Source organism: Sminthopsis crassicaudata, chromosome 4 (genome assembly GCF_048593235.1).
Source record: "Sminthopsis crassicaudata isolate SCR6 chromosome 4, ASM4859323v1, whole genome shotgun sequence".
NCBI lineage: Eukaryota > Metazoa > Chordata > Mammalia > Dasyuromorphia > Dasyuridae > Sminthopsis > Sminthopsis crassicaudata.
The window spans coordinates 263,988,574-264,008,543 of record NC_133620.1 but is presented as its reverse complement, the minus strand read 5'-3'; the positions used below and the strand labels follow the sequence as shown (position 1 = coordinate 264,008,543).

At 35.0% G+C, this 19,970-nt stretch overlaps 1 protein-coding gene across 2 annotated transcripts in view; it reads left to right on the top strand.

Moving 5' to 3' along the window:
• The window catches only part of EFHC1 (EF-hand domain containing 1), a 97,346-nt gene that overhangs the window by 20,020 nt on the left and 57,356 nt on the right, over positions 1 to 19,970 (top strand). For both annotated transcript variants that reach the window (XM_074310658.1, XM_074310659.1), the window contains exon 3: positions 11,058 to 11,345. In XM_074310658.1, the coding sequence (XP_074166759.1) occupies positions 11,058 to 11,345 (288 nt within the window). The remainder of the gene's footprint in view (positions 1 to 11,057; positions 11,346 to 19,970) is intronic.

Sequence of the window (19,970 nt, the reverse complement as noted above, 5' to 3'; positions counted from 1 at the left end):
AATTATGTAACCCTGAGCAAGTCATTTAATCCTGTTTGCCTCAGTTTCCTTATCTGTAAGATGAGCTGGAGAAGGAAATGGGAAACTACTCTTATTATCTTTGCCAAGAAGCCCATATAGAGTCACAAAGAGTCAGACACAACTGAAAAATAATTGGCCCACAGCATTAATTTTAATGATAATTTTTGCCCATTTTGTTTTTAATGTAGCTTATTAAGTTTAGCGTTTTGGCAATATTAAACCAATTCTGCATTCCAGGTGAAGTGGTGATAAAGGTACCACAAATGGTAATATAAAATAGAAATATGAAATAGATTTGGGAGAACATAATTATAAAACAATATTATAAAAATAGTATAACAGATTGGGTTCATGACATGGAGCAACTGTGACACAGACACCCATCACAGATAACAAGAGATCTTCTATTTTATTATGTGAATACCACATGCACCTAAACTTGTTTTTGAAGGGACATGACTTAAGATCTCAAAGAGGAGAGGGGGAAAAATGGCGGAATCAGAAGAGTGACAAGGTCATATAGTATTGAGATGTCTTAAAGACAATCTGGGAAAACTGAGTTTCTACAAGGCTGTCTCAAAGGTTGAAGATAGAATGGATAAATTAACAGTGAACTCAGACTTCATATCATTCTATGCCAACAGGACAGTCTGGGAAAACTGACCTGATGATATGATATAGATAGATAGATAGATAGATAGATAGATAGATAGATAGATAGATAGATAGATAGATCTGGGAAAACTGACCTGATGATATGATATAGATAGATAGATAGATAGATTTCTGGTTTTTGTTTTCTGTTTTGATTCTATCCAGTTTATGTATCAGAACCCATATCTGTGTCATAAAAGGAATTTGGTAGAATCTTGGCACATAATAGGCACTTAATAAATGTTTATTGACTCTTCACAAATGATTTATATTGGAATTAATTGTTCTTTGAATAGTGAAATTCACTTGTGAATTTGTCTGATCTCAAAGTTTTTTCTTTCAGAGTTCATTCACAGAAAGTTCAGTTTCTTCTTCTTAAACAGATTTATCTCTATTTCTTGTTTATAGTATAAATATTCATTCATTTAAGTTGTTGGTTTTATTGGGATGTAGTTGGCCAAAATAGTCTATAAGTTACCTATTCATATTATTTGTTATGAAGTTGAGAAACAGTTGCTACAATTTACATTGTTAAAGCTTTTCTTTTATATGTTCCTAAAATCTAGAGGAATAAAGTAGATCATGTTCTCTAAGCATGGCCTTAAGATCTAGCATTTGTTAATGCTGGGGGACACATTCCCTTGGAGGGGTGGGTCAGTGATAGTGAAAGAAATGAGTTCTGGAAGGAATGGGTCTGTCACACCCTTGTGTCAATTCTAGAACTTACTGGTAATGTTCACAAAAAAACAAACCCCAAAATTGGTAATAGTTTTAGAACAAAATTTATTGGATAGAGGAGAGTGAACCAGAAAGAGGTGTTTATTCCTTTCCTCAGGTTTTGGAAAGTATATTATATAGGATTATAACAAGGGCACACCCCCACATGAACCACAAGTACTTTCAAAGTAGATTGATATGGGTAATACTAAATATAAGCATTTAATAAAATTTGGACAAAGCCAGAACACAAGCTTGGGTGTACCCAAAACAAGACCTGGAAGTGGGGACCCGAAACAAGAGTGTTTTTTTGGTAGATGTAGGACTTGGGGGAAGCCAAAATTCTTTGTAGCTACCTCTAACTTTTCTAGAGACTTAATGAGGTCAGGATGACATTCTGGATTCAAACAATCTCTAGTGACAAAGTTAGGTTCAAACAATATTAATCTGATTAATAATCCACACTGACTGAACTACTCAATAGTAAGAAGTTTAAAGCTGACTGTGTTTCTTTAAAAAAAAAAAAATTTAGTTTTTTTTTATTTTTTCCAATTACATGTAAAGACAATTTTCAATATTCATTTTTGAAAGATTTATACAATAACATAAAGCATATTTCCACATTAGTCATATTGTGAAAGAAGAAACAACACAAGGAAGAAACAGTAAACAATAAACAATAAAAAAACAAAAAGTAAAAACAGTATGCTTCATTATTCATATTTTTTCCCTGAATGTGGATAGTATTTTCTATCATGTGTCTTTTGGAGTTGTCTTGGATCATTGTATTGCTGAAAAGAGCGAGGTAGTCACAGTTTATCATAGCATAATGTTGCTGTTAATTGTATACGATGTCCCGGCTCTGCTCACTACACTCAGCCTCAATTTGTCTGTTAGTTCAGGTTTTTTATGAAATCTGTTGGCTCATCATTTCTTATATCACAATAGTATTACAGTACATTTATGTTCCACAACTTATTCACCCATTCCCCAGCTGAGGAGTTCCCTCGATCCCCTCGATTTCCAATTTTTTTGCTACCACAAAAAGAGCTGCTGTAAATATTTTTGTACATGAGTCCTTTTTCTTTTTTCATGATCTCTAATCCATTGCTGTTTTTTTAGATAGGTCTGTGATACATGGCAGGCTACTTAAAATTTTCTTGTGTAGCAGTAGTTTCTTCTGGAGTAAGGTAAAGAAAAATTACATACTTATTTATTGTTCTATTTGAAATCAAGACTGGGGAAGATAGATGCCCCTTCCTGGAATTTATTTATCTGTAGTTCTCTTTACCTGAATGTTATTTTATAACTTGAGATACATATAAACTTCTTTGGTGATATGCCTAATAGTGTGATCTCTGGGTCAAAAATATAAAGTTTGATGACTTTTTTGAAGTAATTACAGATTGTTTTTCAGAAATCATGTATCAAGGGCAGCTAGGTGGCGCAGTGGATAGAGCACCAGCCTTGAATTCAGAAGGACTCGAGTTCAAATCTGGTCTCAGACACTTAGCACTAGCTGTGTGACCCTGGGCAAGTCACTTAACCCCAGCCTCAAAAAAAAAAAAAAAAAAAAAAAAAAAAAGAAATCATGTATCAATGTGTCTGTCTTCCTAAGCCACTCCAACTCTGCTTTTATTTCTACCTTTTACTAAAATATTTTACCATAATTTTTTTTATCTAATTTGATGGATATAAGGCAAAAAAAATTTAATTGTTTTAATTTGAATTTGAGTGATTAGAATTATTTTTCATGTTATTGATTTTTTGCTCTTTTTTTGAAAATTGTATTTCCTTTGGTTATTGGAAAATAGCTTGTTAATGCCTATTCCCAAACCATATGCTAGACTTTTATCAGAAAATCTTTGATGCAAAGATATTTTTTTCTCCATTCAGTAATTTCTGTTCTTACTATAGTTGCATTGCTTTATTTGTGTAATACTTAAAATTTTTTATAAGCAAAATAATATGTTTTGCTTGTGGTGTTTCCTATTTTGTATTTTGTTATTAATTTTCACTTTTATAATGGATCTCTGATTTTTTTATGTTATGACTTTTAAAGTTTAGGCTCTTTTTATATTTGGATCTTTTAGGGAATAAGATGCTAACCTAAATTAGTTTTCTTCCTAACTAGAAATAGTTTCTCTAACATTTTTTGTCAAACAAAGAATTCTCTTACCAGAATTTTGTGTTCCTTGGCTTGATTGAACATCTGGCTACCATGTTGATTGATTGTGAGTTTTACTTATTTCCTCTGTTCACTGATTTACTTTTATGTTTTTTTTTTTAAGTAATACTAAATAGTTTTGATGATTATTGCTTCACACACACACACATAGTATGTGTAGTATGTATACATATATGTGTGTGGGTATATAAAGTTTCAAATCTGGTCATTCATTCCAAAAGCTTGAACCAATAGATTAATAGGATGAACTGTTAGTATCTATTTCACTTTCTACTTAACTAAATATTATCTTCAATTCTTTTTGGCGTTAAAACATCAATTATGGGTCATACATATAGATTTTTCAACCTGTGGAGATAAACCCAGTTCTAAGATCTTGAAGTATCAGGAAGGTTTCAAATAGAAGTACACAGTACTTAATAAAATTTTGATTTCCTTATTTCCAGTTCTCTTGCATCCCATCACTGCTTTCCTTTGTATCCTAACTACCACATTGTCAGATTCTATCTTTATTTCATAGACAGTTGATAAGTATTTGACAAATTGAATTAGACTATTCCTCTCATCAATGTATTGTGTTTTTATCATACACTTTCTTATTAATCTTTCTTTTTCTGCTTTTATACCCTTTTTTCTTTTCTGTCAATAAAAAACAAAAGGTTCAAGATAAAATGTCTTAATTGTTTTCTTCTTGATGTTGAAAAGACTAAGACCTTACTTTGTTTTATATGTGTGTGTGAGAGGTAGTTTTTGGTGGAGATATTGTAAACTTCTAGAAAGATAAGTCATACCTATTTCTGGTGCCAAGCTCTGATCTCATAGGCATAATTAATTTGTATTACTTCACAGTTAGGTTTAGAATAAATACATTAATTCCATAGAAACTTTCACAGAAAAGTTTCTAGTAACCTCTTTCTTCCCAGAGAATTTTCATTGTCATAATACTCACTGTACTTTTTGTGAATTCTAGTGACACTAAATGATCCTTCTTTTAAGGTATCATTCTTTCCTTTATATTATTTGTACCATTATTCTTTGTACTATTCAATTGTTAATTTGATCTCTTCTTCAGAGCCTTTTTATTATATCATCTCTCTTGTGTCATGTTACCCTGTTTTCTGACTGCTTGATAATTTCTTAGGTGACCTCAATCATTCTATGCTGGCGTCTCCCATGTCTGCCTTTGTATTTCATTCCTGATATTAAGTTTTCTTGTTTCTAAACTCTATAGCTATGTGAGAATCTCATTTTTCCCAAACTTACTTAGCCAAAATAGCTTTTCATTTTCCCTTCTTGCACTTCTCTAACTGGTCATTCCAACATTACATAGGTTGAAAATTCTAATATTACCTGTCATTCTTCTCTTTTATTTCTTTTACATTTAAGAAGTCAGTAAATCCTGACATATTCTTAATCAATACACTCTTAATCAACCAACAGGCATTTTTAAAGCACCTACTATGTGCCAGATACTGTACTAGGAACTATGGGGATACAAAGATAAATGGGAAATATTCCGTATTGTCAAAAAGTTTACTTTTATTAGAAGACAGAATGTGTGTGTATATATGTATGTATGTATGTATGTATGTATGTATATATATATATATATGACTATGTATCAAATACAATTGTCCCTTTTACATTGTAGGGGTTAGGGTTGTGGTGCCCCTGTGATCCAAAAAATACACATAAAAATTTTTTGGTCCTCTTTTAGTATTAGAAAGTAAATCTGAATGCTCTCTTTTTCTTACAGACGGTGTTTACAGTACCTTATTGTAAAATTTGGGTTAAGAATTTGATCATAGGCTCTGTGTTATCTGCAGATTTTTGCATGTCATTGAAAAGCTTGCACAAAACTCTCCCCAAGTTCCCATTTAATTTTTTGTGCTGATCCATGATACACCCAAACCAAGTCTCAATGTGGAGGGTTAACTATAATTCAAGGAGATAAACCCAGTTGTAAGATCTTGAAGCATCAGGAAGGTTTCAAATAGAAGGTGATATTTGAGCTGAGTCTTAAAGAAAATAAGGTATTCTAATAGGTTGAGGTGATGTGAGAAGAAATTCTAGTCATGGAGGACTGTCAGGGAAACTTATAAAGTCAGAAGATGGAAGGTTTCATTGAGGGATATCAAGAGAACCAATTGGATTTCACCATAGAATGCCAATTAGAAGGGAAAGTAATATAGAATAATGCTGGGAAAATAATTTGGAGCTACTCTGTGACAGACTTCAAGTGCCAAGAAGAAGACTTTATATTAGATCCTGAAAGGAATGGGGGGGGGGGAGTATTGAGTAAAGGAATAACAAAGTCAGATTTGTGCATCAGGAAAATAATTTTGAAATCTGTATGGAGGATGGATTGAATAAGGCAAGACTTTTGGAAGGGATACCAGTTAAAAGGCTTTTGCAATTATCCAGGAGAAAGGCAAAAAAGGTGTGAATTAGAATGGTGGCCATTAAGGAGAATTAGATAGATGGGGTAGAAATAGCCAGATTTGGCAACTGATTGGATATGCAGGATGAAGGAGAATGGGGACTCGAGGATGACATGGGAACATGGGAGACTGGCACAATGCCTGGTATATGGTAGACACCAAGTAAATGTTTATTGATTGATTGATTGGAAAGATAGTGGTACCTCCTTCAGAATTAAGGATATTATAAGAATTAAGGATAAGGATATTACAAGAATTAAGGATAAAGATATTACAGAATTAAGGATAATGCAAAATAACTGCTACCTATCCATGTTTCTATCTTATCCCTATAAAGTAGATTTTTAAACCAAAAAAAAAAAACCAACAAAAAAACAAAAACAAAAACAAAAAACCTTCAGAATTAAGGGTTAGGCTGATTAAAGGGGAGAGGAAGAAAATGAGTTTATTTTGTATATGTAGAATTTGAGATATCTATAGAATGTTTAATCTGAAGTATTCAAAAGTCAGGCAGTGGTGTGGGACTAGATCTCAAGAGATTAGGGTATGAGAGATAGACCTAGAATATATCTATCTTAATAATTCAACCCAGAGAACTCATTGGAGTTATCATAAGAGTGATTATAGAGAAAGAAGAGATGAGGTTTCAGTGAAAGGCTTTAGGGTGTACCCATAATGATATGACTGATGAAGCAGCAAAAGGTCTTGAAAAGGACTGGTTAGGCAGATGGGAAGTGTTTTCCAGAAATAGCCATCTACAAATGTAGTCTAATCTCATCATGTCATTCATTGCCTTACTTTTTTACATTTCCTATCTCAATTTCAATATAGCAAACATTTATTAAATACCTATTATGTGTCAGACAATGTGGCACTTGCTTCAGATAGATTAAATGAGACTCAGTTCCCATCTTCAAAGACCTTTTACAAGGATGATAATATTTTTGTTGTTATTTCAGTCGTGTCTGGCTCTTCATAATCCTATTTTGGCTTTTCTTGTTGAAGATACTGCTATAATTTGCCCATTTCCTTCTCCAGCTCATTTTACATTTGGGAAAGCTGAGGCAGACAGGATGAAGGACTTTCCCAGAGTCACACAATTAGTAAGTGTTTGATCCATGATTCATACCTCCAGGCTTGGTGATCTATTTACTGTGCTACCCAGAAGCCTAATAATGATGATATATGTCCATAAACTACTATAATGCTGGTTATTATTTTTTGTTTATTTTTTCTTCTCAAAGAAGTAAAGGATATTTGTCCATTTTTCTTTTGGGAAATGGCTTCATCCTAGATCCTATATCAAACAATTGCTGTCTATCCATGCTTCCATCTTATCCCTATAAAGTGGATTTTTAAACAAACAAACAAACAACAACAAAAACAAAAAAAAAAAAAAAAAGAAGGAGGAGGAGGAGAAGAAAAAGTAAAGGACAATTACAAATAAAGTTCAATGAGAAGTTTGAGGGGGGGAGATCATTTCTAGCCTGGTAGGAGGAAAGATCTGCTGCATCTATGAAATCTTTCCTGAGTTGGGCTTTGAGTTTAAGGATGAGGAAAAGGGGCGAGTATTCTAAGGGGTAACATGAGCAAAATGGAGAGAATGTGTATTATCTAAACACAAAAAATGAAGTGATACACTCATGATAAGTTGTGGGATAAAAATGGTGACAGGAGACATGCTAGAGTGGGCCCAGCACCACCTTGGACCTGCTTCTGTTTCTGTCAGACTGACCATGCAACCAACCCTGAGCAAGCTACTGTCTAAGACTAGGTTGAAAAGCATTTGTAGATTTTTATGAGATAGGGATTGGGGAAGAGGGGAGTTTCTTTACTAGGTGAAACCTATAACAGGGAAATCACAGGTCCAAACCAATAGTGATGAAGATGATAAACAAATGTTCCCAAAATTATAAAGAATAAAAAGATTACAGATGTGGATTTGCTTTTATTGTTAAATAGTATATTAAATTAATATGCATATTTAAGAATGAAATCTAATTAGAGACTTTGTGTTTGGTCTTTTTTTTTTTTTAATGGTATTTTTTCAATTTGGTGGTGGTGGTGGTTACTAAGTTTAGAATAAAGTTAGTTGGAGATAGGATGTGAATGTTAGAATAAGCAGTCTGCTTTATTTGGGAGGTCACAGTTAAGCAACTACTGACACGTTTGGAAAAAAAGGAAAAAAAGAAGAAAAGAAAATATAAAAAAATTTAAAATGATATAACCAGATCTCTCTATAAGCTAAAGTAGCCTGATTGGGGTGTGAAAAATAGTTGAGAAAGGGATGAAACTGGAAGCAGGAAAATACATGAAGAGGATAATGTTAGGATAATCCAGTCAAGGGGATAATTACCAGAATTGGGATGCTATAGTTAGTGGGAGTAGAAAGGCAAGGACAAGGATGAATCAAAGATAATGAGGAAGTTTTCAGTCTAGGTCACTGGGAGAATGAGGGAGTATTATCTGGACAGACTGTTAATAGAAATGAGAAGGTAGAATAAGATTCAGTGAGGCTATGTTGAGTTTGAAATCACGTTGAGAATATCCAAAACTTAGTTGGCATTTTGGGACTGTAGCTCTGTGGGAAGAACTAAAAGTAATGCATATAGATGTGATCAACAAGATATAGTAGAGTGAGATGAGAGCCACATAGAATCTTAAGGAACACCCATCTTTAAAAGGTGGGAAGAAAATGAGGTAGATGGAAAGCAATGAGAACATATTCTCTCAGAAGCCAGTGGATAAGAAAGGAGATAAGTGATCAAGAGTGTCAGATATTTTCCAGATAATATGAAATAGTACTATAGCACCCATTATCCCTGCCATGTACCATGGTGACAATGTTTCCCTTTTTAAAAATATCTTACTAGTTCTCCATAGCTCTTTGTATCAGATGCAGCTTCCTTATAATAGGTTTTATTTCCACATTATTCTAATATTTCTCTTTATTTGATTGATTATTTAATTTTCTCACTAGCTTGTTTGCTGTCTTCAAACTTCATGTCATTTTCAGTGATGTCTCAGTTTTCAATATTCCCATTCACCAAGATGTTATTTTCTTTCTATTTGATATATGTATATCATGTTTGATTCTAGCACATTTTTTCCATTCAGAAGTTAAAGAAATTTTTAAAAAGTTTATATAATGGATTAAAATTTTATAGAAATAGTTATATCACCAATTAACATCTGTAGACATTTGTTAGTTTCAAAGGTAATGAACTTGTCCCAGAATCCTCAAATTATATTTTGGACATTAAAAATTACAGCACAGTGCAAACTGGTTTTCATTTCCAAAAATGCTGTGGGAAAGTAAAGTTGGAAGCATATATCACAGGGCTTAAACATTTAGAAGGTAAGAGTGATGGTTATTTAGTATGCTCTGTATAATTTTGTTTTTTACAAAAGCAACTTAACTTTATTTTTTTAATTTAAAAAATTAACAAGCATTTATTTTTTTCTCCATCTTATCACCTCTCATTCAGCACTTTATTGGGAAAAGGAAAAAAAAACGAAACCCCTCAAATATACTTAGTGGGGGCAGCTAGATGGTGCAGTGGATAGAGCACCAGCCCTGAAGTCAGGAGGATCTGAGTTCAAATCTGATCTCAAACACTTAACACTTCCTAGCTGTGTGACCTTGGGCAAGTCCACTTAACCCCAATTACCTCAGCAAAAAGAAAAAAAAAAAAAGAAAGAAAGGAAGAAAGAAATATATATAGTAAAACAAATCATATTCCTATATTGGACATGCCCCAAAACATATATTTTGTTGTTCAGTATGAGCTTTTCACCTGTCAGGAAGTGTTAGCATGCTTCTTTATTGGGCTTCTGAGATTGTTGTTGTATTGATCAGAATTCCTTGGTCTGCAAAGTTTTTCTTTTTTTTTTCACAATGTTGTCACTGTATTATTGTTGTATTGATCACAATTCCTTGGTCTGCAAAGTTATTTGTTTTTTTTACAATGTTGTCACTGTATATATTTCTATTCACTTTCTAATTCACTCTGCATTAGTTTATACAACTCTTTAAATATTTCTTATTCATTATTCTTATAGTACAATAATATTTTATTGTCTTTTACCATAATTAGTTCAGTCATCCTCTGGTAGATGAACATTTACTTAATTTCCAATTCTTTGGCCACAAAAAATGAGATGTGATAAATATATCCCTGCAAATGCATCCTTTTTCTTTAGTCCCTTTAGAAGGATAGGGTTAGTGATGATATTGAATCAGATCAAAAGGGAAAAAAACATGAGAAACTTGGAAAAATATCAAACAACAACAAAAAAGTGAAAAATATTATGCTTTTATCCACATTCAGTCTCCATAATTCTCTCTGGGTGTGGATGCCACTTTCCATCCCAAGTCTGTTGGAATTCCCTTGAATCACCTTGTTGAAAAGAGACAAGTCCATTACAGTTGATCATCATATGATCCTATTATTGTGAACAGTGTTTTCTTGACTGTTCACTTCACTTAGCATCAGTTCAGGCCTCTCTGTATTCATCCTGCTGGTCATTTCTTACAGAACAATAATATTCCATAACATTCATATACTGTAATTTATTCAGCCATTCTCCAATTGTTGGGCATCCATTCACTTTCCAGTTTCTAGCCACTACAAAGAGGGCTGCCCAGTAGAGACAATGCTGGATCAAAGGGGATGCACAGTTTGACAACTTTTTGAGCATAGTTGCAAATTGCTCTCCAGAATGGTTGGATGTATTAACAACTCCACCAACAATGTATCAGTGTTCCAGTTTTTCCCACATCCCCTCCAATACTCCGCATTATCTTTTCCTGTTGTCTCAGTCAATCTGAAGGCAATTCTTAAAGACTATCTGTTAGGTTGAAAAATTGTGAAGTGCATTGGTGGAGAATTAACAAAATCCTTGATCACTGAAGTATTATAGTGTATATGCATATGTGCGAGTATGTCCTACTACATGAAAAAGTTCAATGTTATTTAATGATAACTTAATGTCATCATTTTCTCCTCCTTTGGGAGGAATTTCTGTATTTATAGGTATTGACATTTGATGCCTATTTCCAAGAGGATGTTCCTATGTCTACTGAGGAACATTATAGGATTCGAAAGGTGATCATCTATTATTACCTGGAGGATGACAGCATGTCAATCATGGAGCCTATTGTTGAAAATTCTGGAATTCCTCAAGGAAAATTCATCAAGCGCCAGCGACTGCCCAAGAATGACCGTGGGGACCATTACCACTGGAAAGACCTGAATCGGGGTATCAACCTTGTAATTTATGGAAAGACATTCCGTATTGTTAACTGTGACCCTTTTACAGAGGTATGGAATGAGTTTGGGAACTCCTTTGCATAATAATAATAATAATGATAATAATAATAATAATAGCTAGTATTTAGGTAGTACTTTTTGACTTAGAAATTGTTATTTCATTTGGTCCTCATAACGACCCTATTAGATATTATCTCTGTTTTCTTTGAGGATAGGCATTTTAATACTGTTATCTTCTTCTGAATTTGTGTTTTGATCTTCTCTGTCACCATAATAACTTCCTATGGGCAGGTTCCTTTTTTTTTTTTTTTTTTTTTTTTTGTCTTTTGCTCATTTTTTTCCCAGCCTATTTTGTTACTTTTAAAGTTGAGTTCTGCTCCTGGGATGGAGGGTGCACTGTCCCAAGCTTCTTATGCTGGAGAGTGCAGGCCCTGGCTGTTGACCCAGAGTTGCATTGTGACCATAGGGAGCCTGGCCTGGCACTGTGTAGTGGTAGGGCAGGGTAACCCTGGGTTGCAGTGGGGCTGCAGGGAGAGCAGGAAGAGGGAAAGGGGAAGCCCTGGTCATTCTTCTGGTGCTGTGCAGGGACCCAAGGGTAAGGGTCGGTGTCTTTGGTCACTGACCTGCACTGAGTCTCAGTGTCTCCTGCTGGCTACCTGCCCCTGGACTGTATTCCTTTTTTTTCTGAGCAAAACAAGCCTTTTCTGGTGACTTTTCAAATTTGGGCTGGAAAACTGCTTCACCTCATCTTTTCAGGTTCTGCTTTTTTAGAATTTGTTCAGAGGTGCTAGTTTATGGTTGTTGGAGATAAATTTGGGAGACTTCAGGTGATTTCTCTGCCATTTTGGCCCCTCTCATGATTCTTTACAAAATTCTTTTACACATTCTTTATAAAAACTCTTTATTATGCCATACTACTCAGTTGTCCAAATACAGTCTCCATAGTTGCCAAAATAAAACTGAAATTCAGTTGTGCTTTCATTTAAAGCATGTTCAGATCCCATGTTAGAGTATTTTCCCATTTCTCGTCCCATTTACTGTACCATTTATTATCAAGTCAGATAGAATGTGAACTCCTCCAAGGGAGCAGTCATTTTTCCCACTTTTCTTTGTATCCCTAGTGCTTAGAAAAATACCTGACACTAAGTACTTAATAAATGCCTCTCAATTGATTAATTGAATGAAGCCTTTAAAGGAGACAGGATGTTAAGATGAATTGGAAAACAGCAGTTAATGAAAACTTTCATTACATTGATTTGTAATGAATTAACAAAATGAACCTTAAGATCGTATCTAATTCAAAAGTTTATCTTGACTTTTTGTTAGAGTAATACAGTTTTAGATCTAAAAGGAAGGGATCTTAGCAGTACTGAGAAGGTACTGTTTTCCTTCCAAGTTGTTTTTTCCTTGATGGTGGAGATGGAGATGGGGGAAATCCTCAGATCTACATTAGATTGGATCCATTTCTACACTGGGGAGGGACATGCCAGTTCAGACACTTGTAAGACATCTAGTTTAGCAGCCAACTCAGACCAGCTCCTTCTTGCTATCTTCAAATAGACAAATATTAGTACCTGTATTTCTTTTGTATTAATGGGTAGAATTGAGAAGTCTGAAATAAAAAGAAAGTTCAAGTATTATTAACTCAAGTTTTGGAAATGAAATAAATATCCTGAGGTTTTGCCATGGAATTTTGGCAATGGCTTTGAGTTTGACTTTAGGCTAGATGCCAGAAGACCTTAGCTTAAGTCCTGAGGCTACTGACAATTTATAATAAACAAGTCCTTTCATTTCTCTGAACTTCAGTTTCCCCATATGTTTAATGGGAATAATAATACAAAATTTTGTGAGTTAATTTTTAGCCTACTTAGGCAATTTGAAGGTATGTGCAAGAGAGTTGAACCAGCCAGTGATGACAAAAATTAAAATTCTATATTGAGTCCATTTTAATGTCACCCAATTAATATTAATTCACAAGGGAAAGCTTTTGAGCTTAAGAGCATACAGAGTGGTGGAAGCTCAGAGGGGAAGGTAGAAATAACCAGAGAAAGATGCATCCAGTTGCACATATTTAACTTAGTTTGCTTGCTGTTTGGGGGAGGGGAAAGGTAAGGAAAGTAGAGAGAAAAATTTGAAACATAAAGTCTTACAAAAATGGATGTTGAAAACTATCTTTACATGTATTTGAAAAAAATCAAATACTATTGAGGAAAAGAAAAAAAAAAAAAAAGAAAGAAAGAAAGATATATCCAAACCGGTCATGGCAAGAGGAAAAAAGGAAGTTTTTGTGAAAAAAGTTGTTGCTTTGAATTGGTGGCTTCAGCTTTAGCTTTTCCCTCAGCTACCCTAATAAATATGGAGGATAGTTTGAATAGCATCTGGAATAGTAGCAACTGGATTCCCTTCTCTGCCAAAAAGTATCACAGGAGAGCCTCCCACATTACAGCCATAAAGTGGATTGTAGCACTTAGAACAAAAAGTAAATGGGAATAGGCGGGGATTATACAGAAGGGTTCAGACTCTTGTTCAGGGGCCTCTTATTGGTTTTCTACATTAAATATTCCCAGAAGGGAGAGGCCAACTAGAATGGCTAGAAGTTTCCAGGCATGAAAGATTCCAAAAGATAGAGTGGAGAAGAAGGCATATTTAAGTAGAGATATCTAGTTGTAAATTAAAGTCCTGGCCCTAAAAATCAAGTTCCTTTTATTCATTTATTTTTTTCATTACCATAGTTAGGTAGTAATGCTTAACACAATTAAGTGTTCCACAAATATGGAACATTGTTTGGCAAATAGTACATATAGAAGAAATGAAGATATGACAATAGCCAATTTTATACTGGAACCCTACTAATTCTAATGATACCAAACTGTAGAAAAACAATAGCATAGCTTCATGCATTCAGCAAAATTATAAATATATCTACCAAAAACATGCCAAATTTTGTTTATTTTTTCAAATACATGCAAAGATAGTTTTTGACATTCCCCTTTTGAAAAACTTTGTGTTCTAAATTTTTCTCCCTCCCTCCTCTACTTCCCTCTTCTCTGAGACAGCAAACAATCTGATACAGAGTAAGCATGTGCAATTCTTCTTAACATATTTCCATATTCCTCATGCTGTGCAAGAAAAATCAGGTTAAAAGGGAAAAATCATAAGAAAGGAAAAAAATAAGCACATAATAATAAAAAGTGAAAATACTATGCTTTGATCCACATTCAATCTCTATCGTTCTCTCTCTGGATGTAGATGGTATTTTGAATCCCAGTAATTGCCTTGATCACCTCATTGCTGAAAAGAGCCATTATAGTTGATCATCAATAATTTTGTGGTTACTATGTACACTGTTCTTTTGTTTCTTCATACTTCACTTAGCATCAGTTCATGTAAGTCTCTCCAGGCCTCTCTGAAATCATCCTGCTGAAAGTTTCTTATTTAACTATAATATTCCGTTACATTCATATACCATAAATATATGAAGTATAAGTAATATGAAAGTATATTCAACCATTCCCCAAATGATGAGCATCCATTTAGTTTCCGGTTCCCTGCCCTCCAAAAAAGATCTGGTATAAACATTTTTGCACATGTAGGTCCTTTTTTCTCTTTTGTCATCTCTTTGGGATACAGACCCAGTAAAAATACTACTGGATCAAAGGATATACACAGTTTTATAGCTCTATGGGCATAATTCCAAGTTGTTCTCCAGAATGATTGAATCATTTCACAATTCCACCAATAATACCTTAGCGTTCCAGTTTCACCACATCCCCTACAACATTTATCTTTATCTTTTTCTGTCAACTTACCCAATCTGAGAAGTATGAAGTAGTACATCAGAGTTGTCTTCATTTGCATTTCTCTAATCAATACTTATTTAGAACATTTTTTATATGACCAGAAAAGGCTTTAATTTTTTCATTGTTTGTTCATATCCTTTGACCATATATCAATGGGGAATGGTTTGTACTATTATAAATTTGAGTCATTTCTTTATTTCTTAATTTCTATCAGAAGCATTGGCTGTAAAACATTTTTTTTCTCCAGGTTTCTGCTTCTCTTCTAATTTTGGATGCATTGATTTTGTTTGTGCAAAAGCTTTTTAATTTAATGTAATAAAAATTATCCACTTTGTAAGTAGTTCTTCTTTGGCCATAAATTCCTTTTTTTCTCCACAGATCTGAGAGATAAATTATCCTTTGTTCTCCTAACTTGCTTAAAATAATCATCCTTTATGGTTCTGACAAAGGCCTCATTTCCAAAATATATAGAGAACTGACTCTAATTTATAAGAAATCAAACCATTTTCCAATTGATAAATGGTCAAAGGATATGAACAGACAATTCTCAGATGATGAAATTGAACCTATTTCCACTTATATGAGTGTTCCAAATCACTATTGATCAGAGAAATGCAAATTAAGACAACTCTGAGATACCACTTTACACCTGTCAGATTGGCTAAGATGATAGGAACAAATAATGAGGAATGTTGGAGGGAATGTGGGAAAACTGGGACACTGATGCATTGTTGGTGGAGTTATGAAAGAATCCAACCATTCTGGAGAGCAATCTGGAACTATGCCCAAAAAGTTATCAAACTATGTATACCCTTTGATCCAGCAGTGCTACTAGTGGGCTTATATCCAAAGAAATACTAAAGAAGAGAAAGGGATCTGTATGTGCCAAAATGTTTGTGGCAGCCCTTTTCATAGTGGCTAGAAGCTGGAAGATGAATGGATGTCCATCAATTGGAGAATAGTTGGGTAAATTATGGTATATGAAGGTTATGGAATATTATTATTCTGTAAGAAATGACCAGCAGGAGGAATACAGAGAGGCTTGGAGAGACTTACATGAACTGATGCTGAGTGAAACGAGCAGAACTAGATCATTATACATTTCAACAACAATACCGTATGAAGATATATTCTGATTGAAGTGGTTATCTTCAACATAGAGAAGATCCAATTCACTTCCAGTTGATCAATGATGGACATAATCAGTTACACCCAGAGAAGGAACACTGGGAATTGAGTGTAAATTGCACTATTGTCTTTCTACCCAGGTTACTTATACCTTCTGAATCCAATTCTTACTGTGCAACAAGAAATTCGGTTTTACACACATATATTGTATCTAGGATATACTGTAACACATTTAACATGTATGGGATTTGCCTGTCATCTAGGGGAGGGGGAAGGGGGAAAGAGGGGAAAATTCGGATAAGTAGTGAGTACAAGAGATAATGCTATAAAAAAAAATTACCCATACATATGTACTGTCAAAAAATTATAATTATAAAATTAAATTTTAAATAAATAAAGATGAAGAGGAAAAAAAATAATCATCCTTTATGTCTAAATCATGAACCCATTTCAACTTTATCTTGATATAGGGTGTCAAATGTTGGTTAATACCTAGTTTGCGCAGTATTTTCCAATTTTCCCAGTAATTTTCGTCAAATACGGAGTTCTTATCCCAGAAGCTTGAGTTTGTGGGTTTATCAAATACTAGATTATTGTAGTCATTGACCATTGTGTCTTGTGTACCTAACCTCTTCAACTGATTCACTACTCTGTTTGTAGTCAGTAACAAATGTTTTTGATGACTGCCATTTTATCATACCTTTTGTTCTTTCGGATGAATTTTGTTATTTTTTTAAACTCTACAAAGTAATTTCTTGGCAGTTTGATTAATAGGGCACTGAATAAGTAGTTTAGGTAGAATTGTTATTTTTATAGCTTGACCTACCCATGAGCATTTGATATTCTTCCAGTTGTTTAGATCTAACTTTTAAAAATGCCAAATTTAAAAACATAGATCAATTTTTTTTTGGTGAAAATATAACAAGCTAAAAAATTATTTCCAAGCTAGCTTATGTAAGTGAAAAGGACAATAAAAATTATTAGTGAAGAATCATAAAAAGACATATTACATCCATTGTAAGGGCCCTTTAAATGGGCGGACACAGTGCATCGGGAGATTGAGGCCCAGAAGTAATTTCTGTGGATATTAGGACTGCCCTTGGGCGGGATCCTGGCCATATTGAGATAGCTTCATAATGGGTGACTCTCTCGCTGATTGGCTGTGTGTGTGACCTCACAGGCCCTATGTAAGCCCACTGCAGGCCGCAACCGCCCTCTTTAACCTCGTGCTGTTCACCCTGGCTCCTAGCCTGGGTGGCCAAGCCAAGATGGGTAGCCGAAAGAGGTAAGGGTTTTGGTAGTGAACACATGGGTCTTCTGACCAGGTGTTCACTAGGGAACCAACAAGTCAGGGCATCAGTCAGGGCATTATGTGTGTAGGTATAATAAAGGCTTTTAAGATTACACGTGGTTGTTCTTGAGTGCGCTACCGGTTATTAAGCTATAGATTCAAGAGATTGTGGCCAGAGACCTTAGAAGGCCTCAGAGGAGGCGAGCCGGGTAGAGCTCACACTGCAAAGGACAGTGGTCAAAGGTACTCTGGTGGGTCTAGGACAGACTAGTAATTGTAACTGCCAGGAGAGCACGTTACAAATGGCGCCCAACGTGGTGGACGCATCAGGAATTATCAGGTTTTGAAAATATTTAATATTCAGAATTAAGATTCTGAAAGATCCGGTAGAAACGCCACTTAAGAGGGAAGACAGAGAAGCAATATGGACCCAGGTAAATCTGGGATCAGGCTGAAGGACACAGCTGAACATAATGCTTATTATATAAAGAGGTTAAAGAGCCAGATGGAAGATCTTTTAACAAAGATCACCACTGAAGAACAGCAGGAAGCTTGTAATCAAGCTCCACAAAGGCTATCCCCACACCCAGTAAATAGAGCTAGGAGAGGGAGCAACCTAGAGCTAATGCGATTGTATGACAGTAGAGAGTATAAAATGCCACAGCAAGAGTTGCTGGAATTGCAGGTTAAACTACAGATGGAGATAGAGAAAGAAGAAAAAGCTAGGTTACTACAGATAGAACAGGAAGAGTTCAAACCAGTGGCTGAAACTAAGGAAGGAAATAAACGAATCACATGGACTTCAGTTGTAGAAATTCTTCTTAGCGTTTTGTTGGTTTACCTTGTGCATTGTTGTTTTAAGGAATTTATCCATTACTCTTCCATTGAGAAGAAGTTTAGTTCTTTTTATGTGCAAAGCTCAGGTTTGATTTTAAATCAGCCTTTGGGGAATTTTCCAATTCTTCTTCCCTCTGCCTCACCTTCTTGGGCCAAGGGAGAAGGGGGAGGAGGAAAAGGAAGGACTATAATATCATCAGCACTGCCCATTAATCCATTCAAAACTCCTGTGTCTTCATTTCAAAGGACAGGAGTAGGCTTTATGCCCCAAGGCAAAAAGGAATTGTGGGGTACTGAGTATAATCAGAAAAGTTTTAAAAATACAGTTCAGTTAATTTCTAAGAAACCTTACAGGGATAAGGCCTTGCAGTTAGAGAGAGTGGAGTTTTATACTTGTAAAACTGCTAGGATCGTCTTTGGAGAGTTGGAACTCCTCTTTTCTTACCTCGTGGATTTTCCACTTCCACAGGTGAGCTTGATTTCCCAACCCCCCACGGGTACTTATTCACTAGAATAAATAGACAGTGTGTGATCTTTGACCCAGGAGGAAAATATCAGATTTATTGATTCACACTACTGAAGTACAATTCGGTATCAGAAACTCAAACTTTGATTTTTAGGCAAAAGAATTCAGGGATATAGCCGAGTGTTCTAGTAAAGTCATTACTGCACAGACTATCCCCAAGATCTTCTCTTCTAAACAAGAGAAGGGAATTTTGGGATATGTGATTGCTTAGAATTTTTAAATTTTGATTTTACATTTTTAAACATTTTTGATTTTACATCTTCAAAGTATTTTGATTTTACATTTTAAAGTTATTTTGGTTTTATATTTTTAATCTATTTTGGTTTTACATTTTAAAATTCTTTGCATTTTACCTTAGCAATGCACTTCGGGCATACACAGAAAGTGCAGCTAAGTGACAGACTGACTTTTGTCTGACTTGTTAATCTTTTTGACAACAACTTTGTTTCCACTGTGATGTGGAAAGGCCTGGATGGCATTTGGAAAGGCCCAAGTTGGGCCCCGGGGACATTCCTTCCTAGGTGCAGATCCAGCAGCAGAGTTCATCCCCACCAGAGACATTTGTAACCTGGGGATCCAAGAGAAGGACCAGACAACAGTCCAGAGAGACCAGCCAGATGTCCGCAGCCCTTCAGACGCTGATGGCAGCGATGCCCCTCCTGACCGTGACCAGAGACACCAGACACAGTTCCAGTGTTGCAGCTGAAATGGACTGTTTTGGGTGATACGCAATATAAAGACTGTAAATGGACAATGGGCCTGCTTGCTTCTCCCGTGGCCACTTGCCATATGGTGGCCTGGGAAGAGGCTTTGCCCTATGCTTTTAAATTAGTGGGTGAAAAACCAACACACCCACCTGCCATTGTTATTGAGACAATGTTACTGGACATGACTTTGCTTATGTGCACCTGTGAAACTAGAATTGTTCTAGAATTGTGAAAAGTGCAATAGAGAATTGTGATAAGCTAGAATTGTTCTAGGATTGTGAAAAGTGCAATAGAGAATTGTGATAAGCTAGAATTGTTCTAGAATTGTGAAAAGTGCAATTGAGAATTGTGATAAACTAGAATTGTTCTAGGATTGTGACAAGTGCA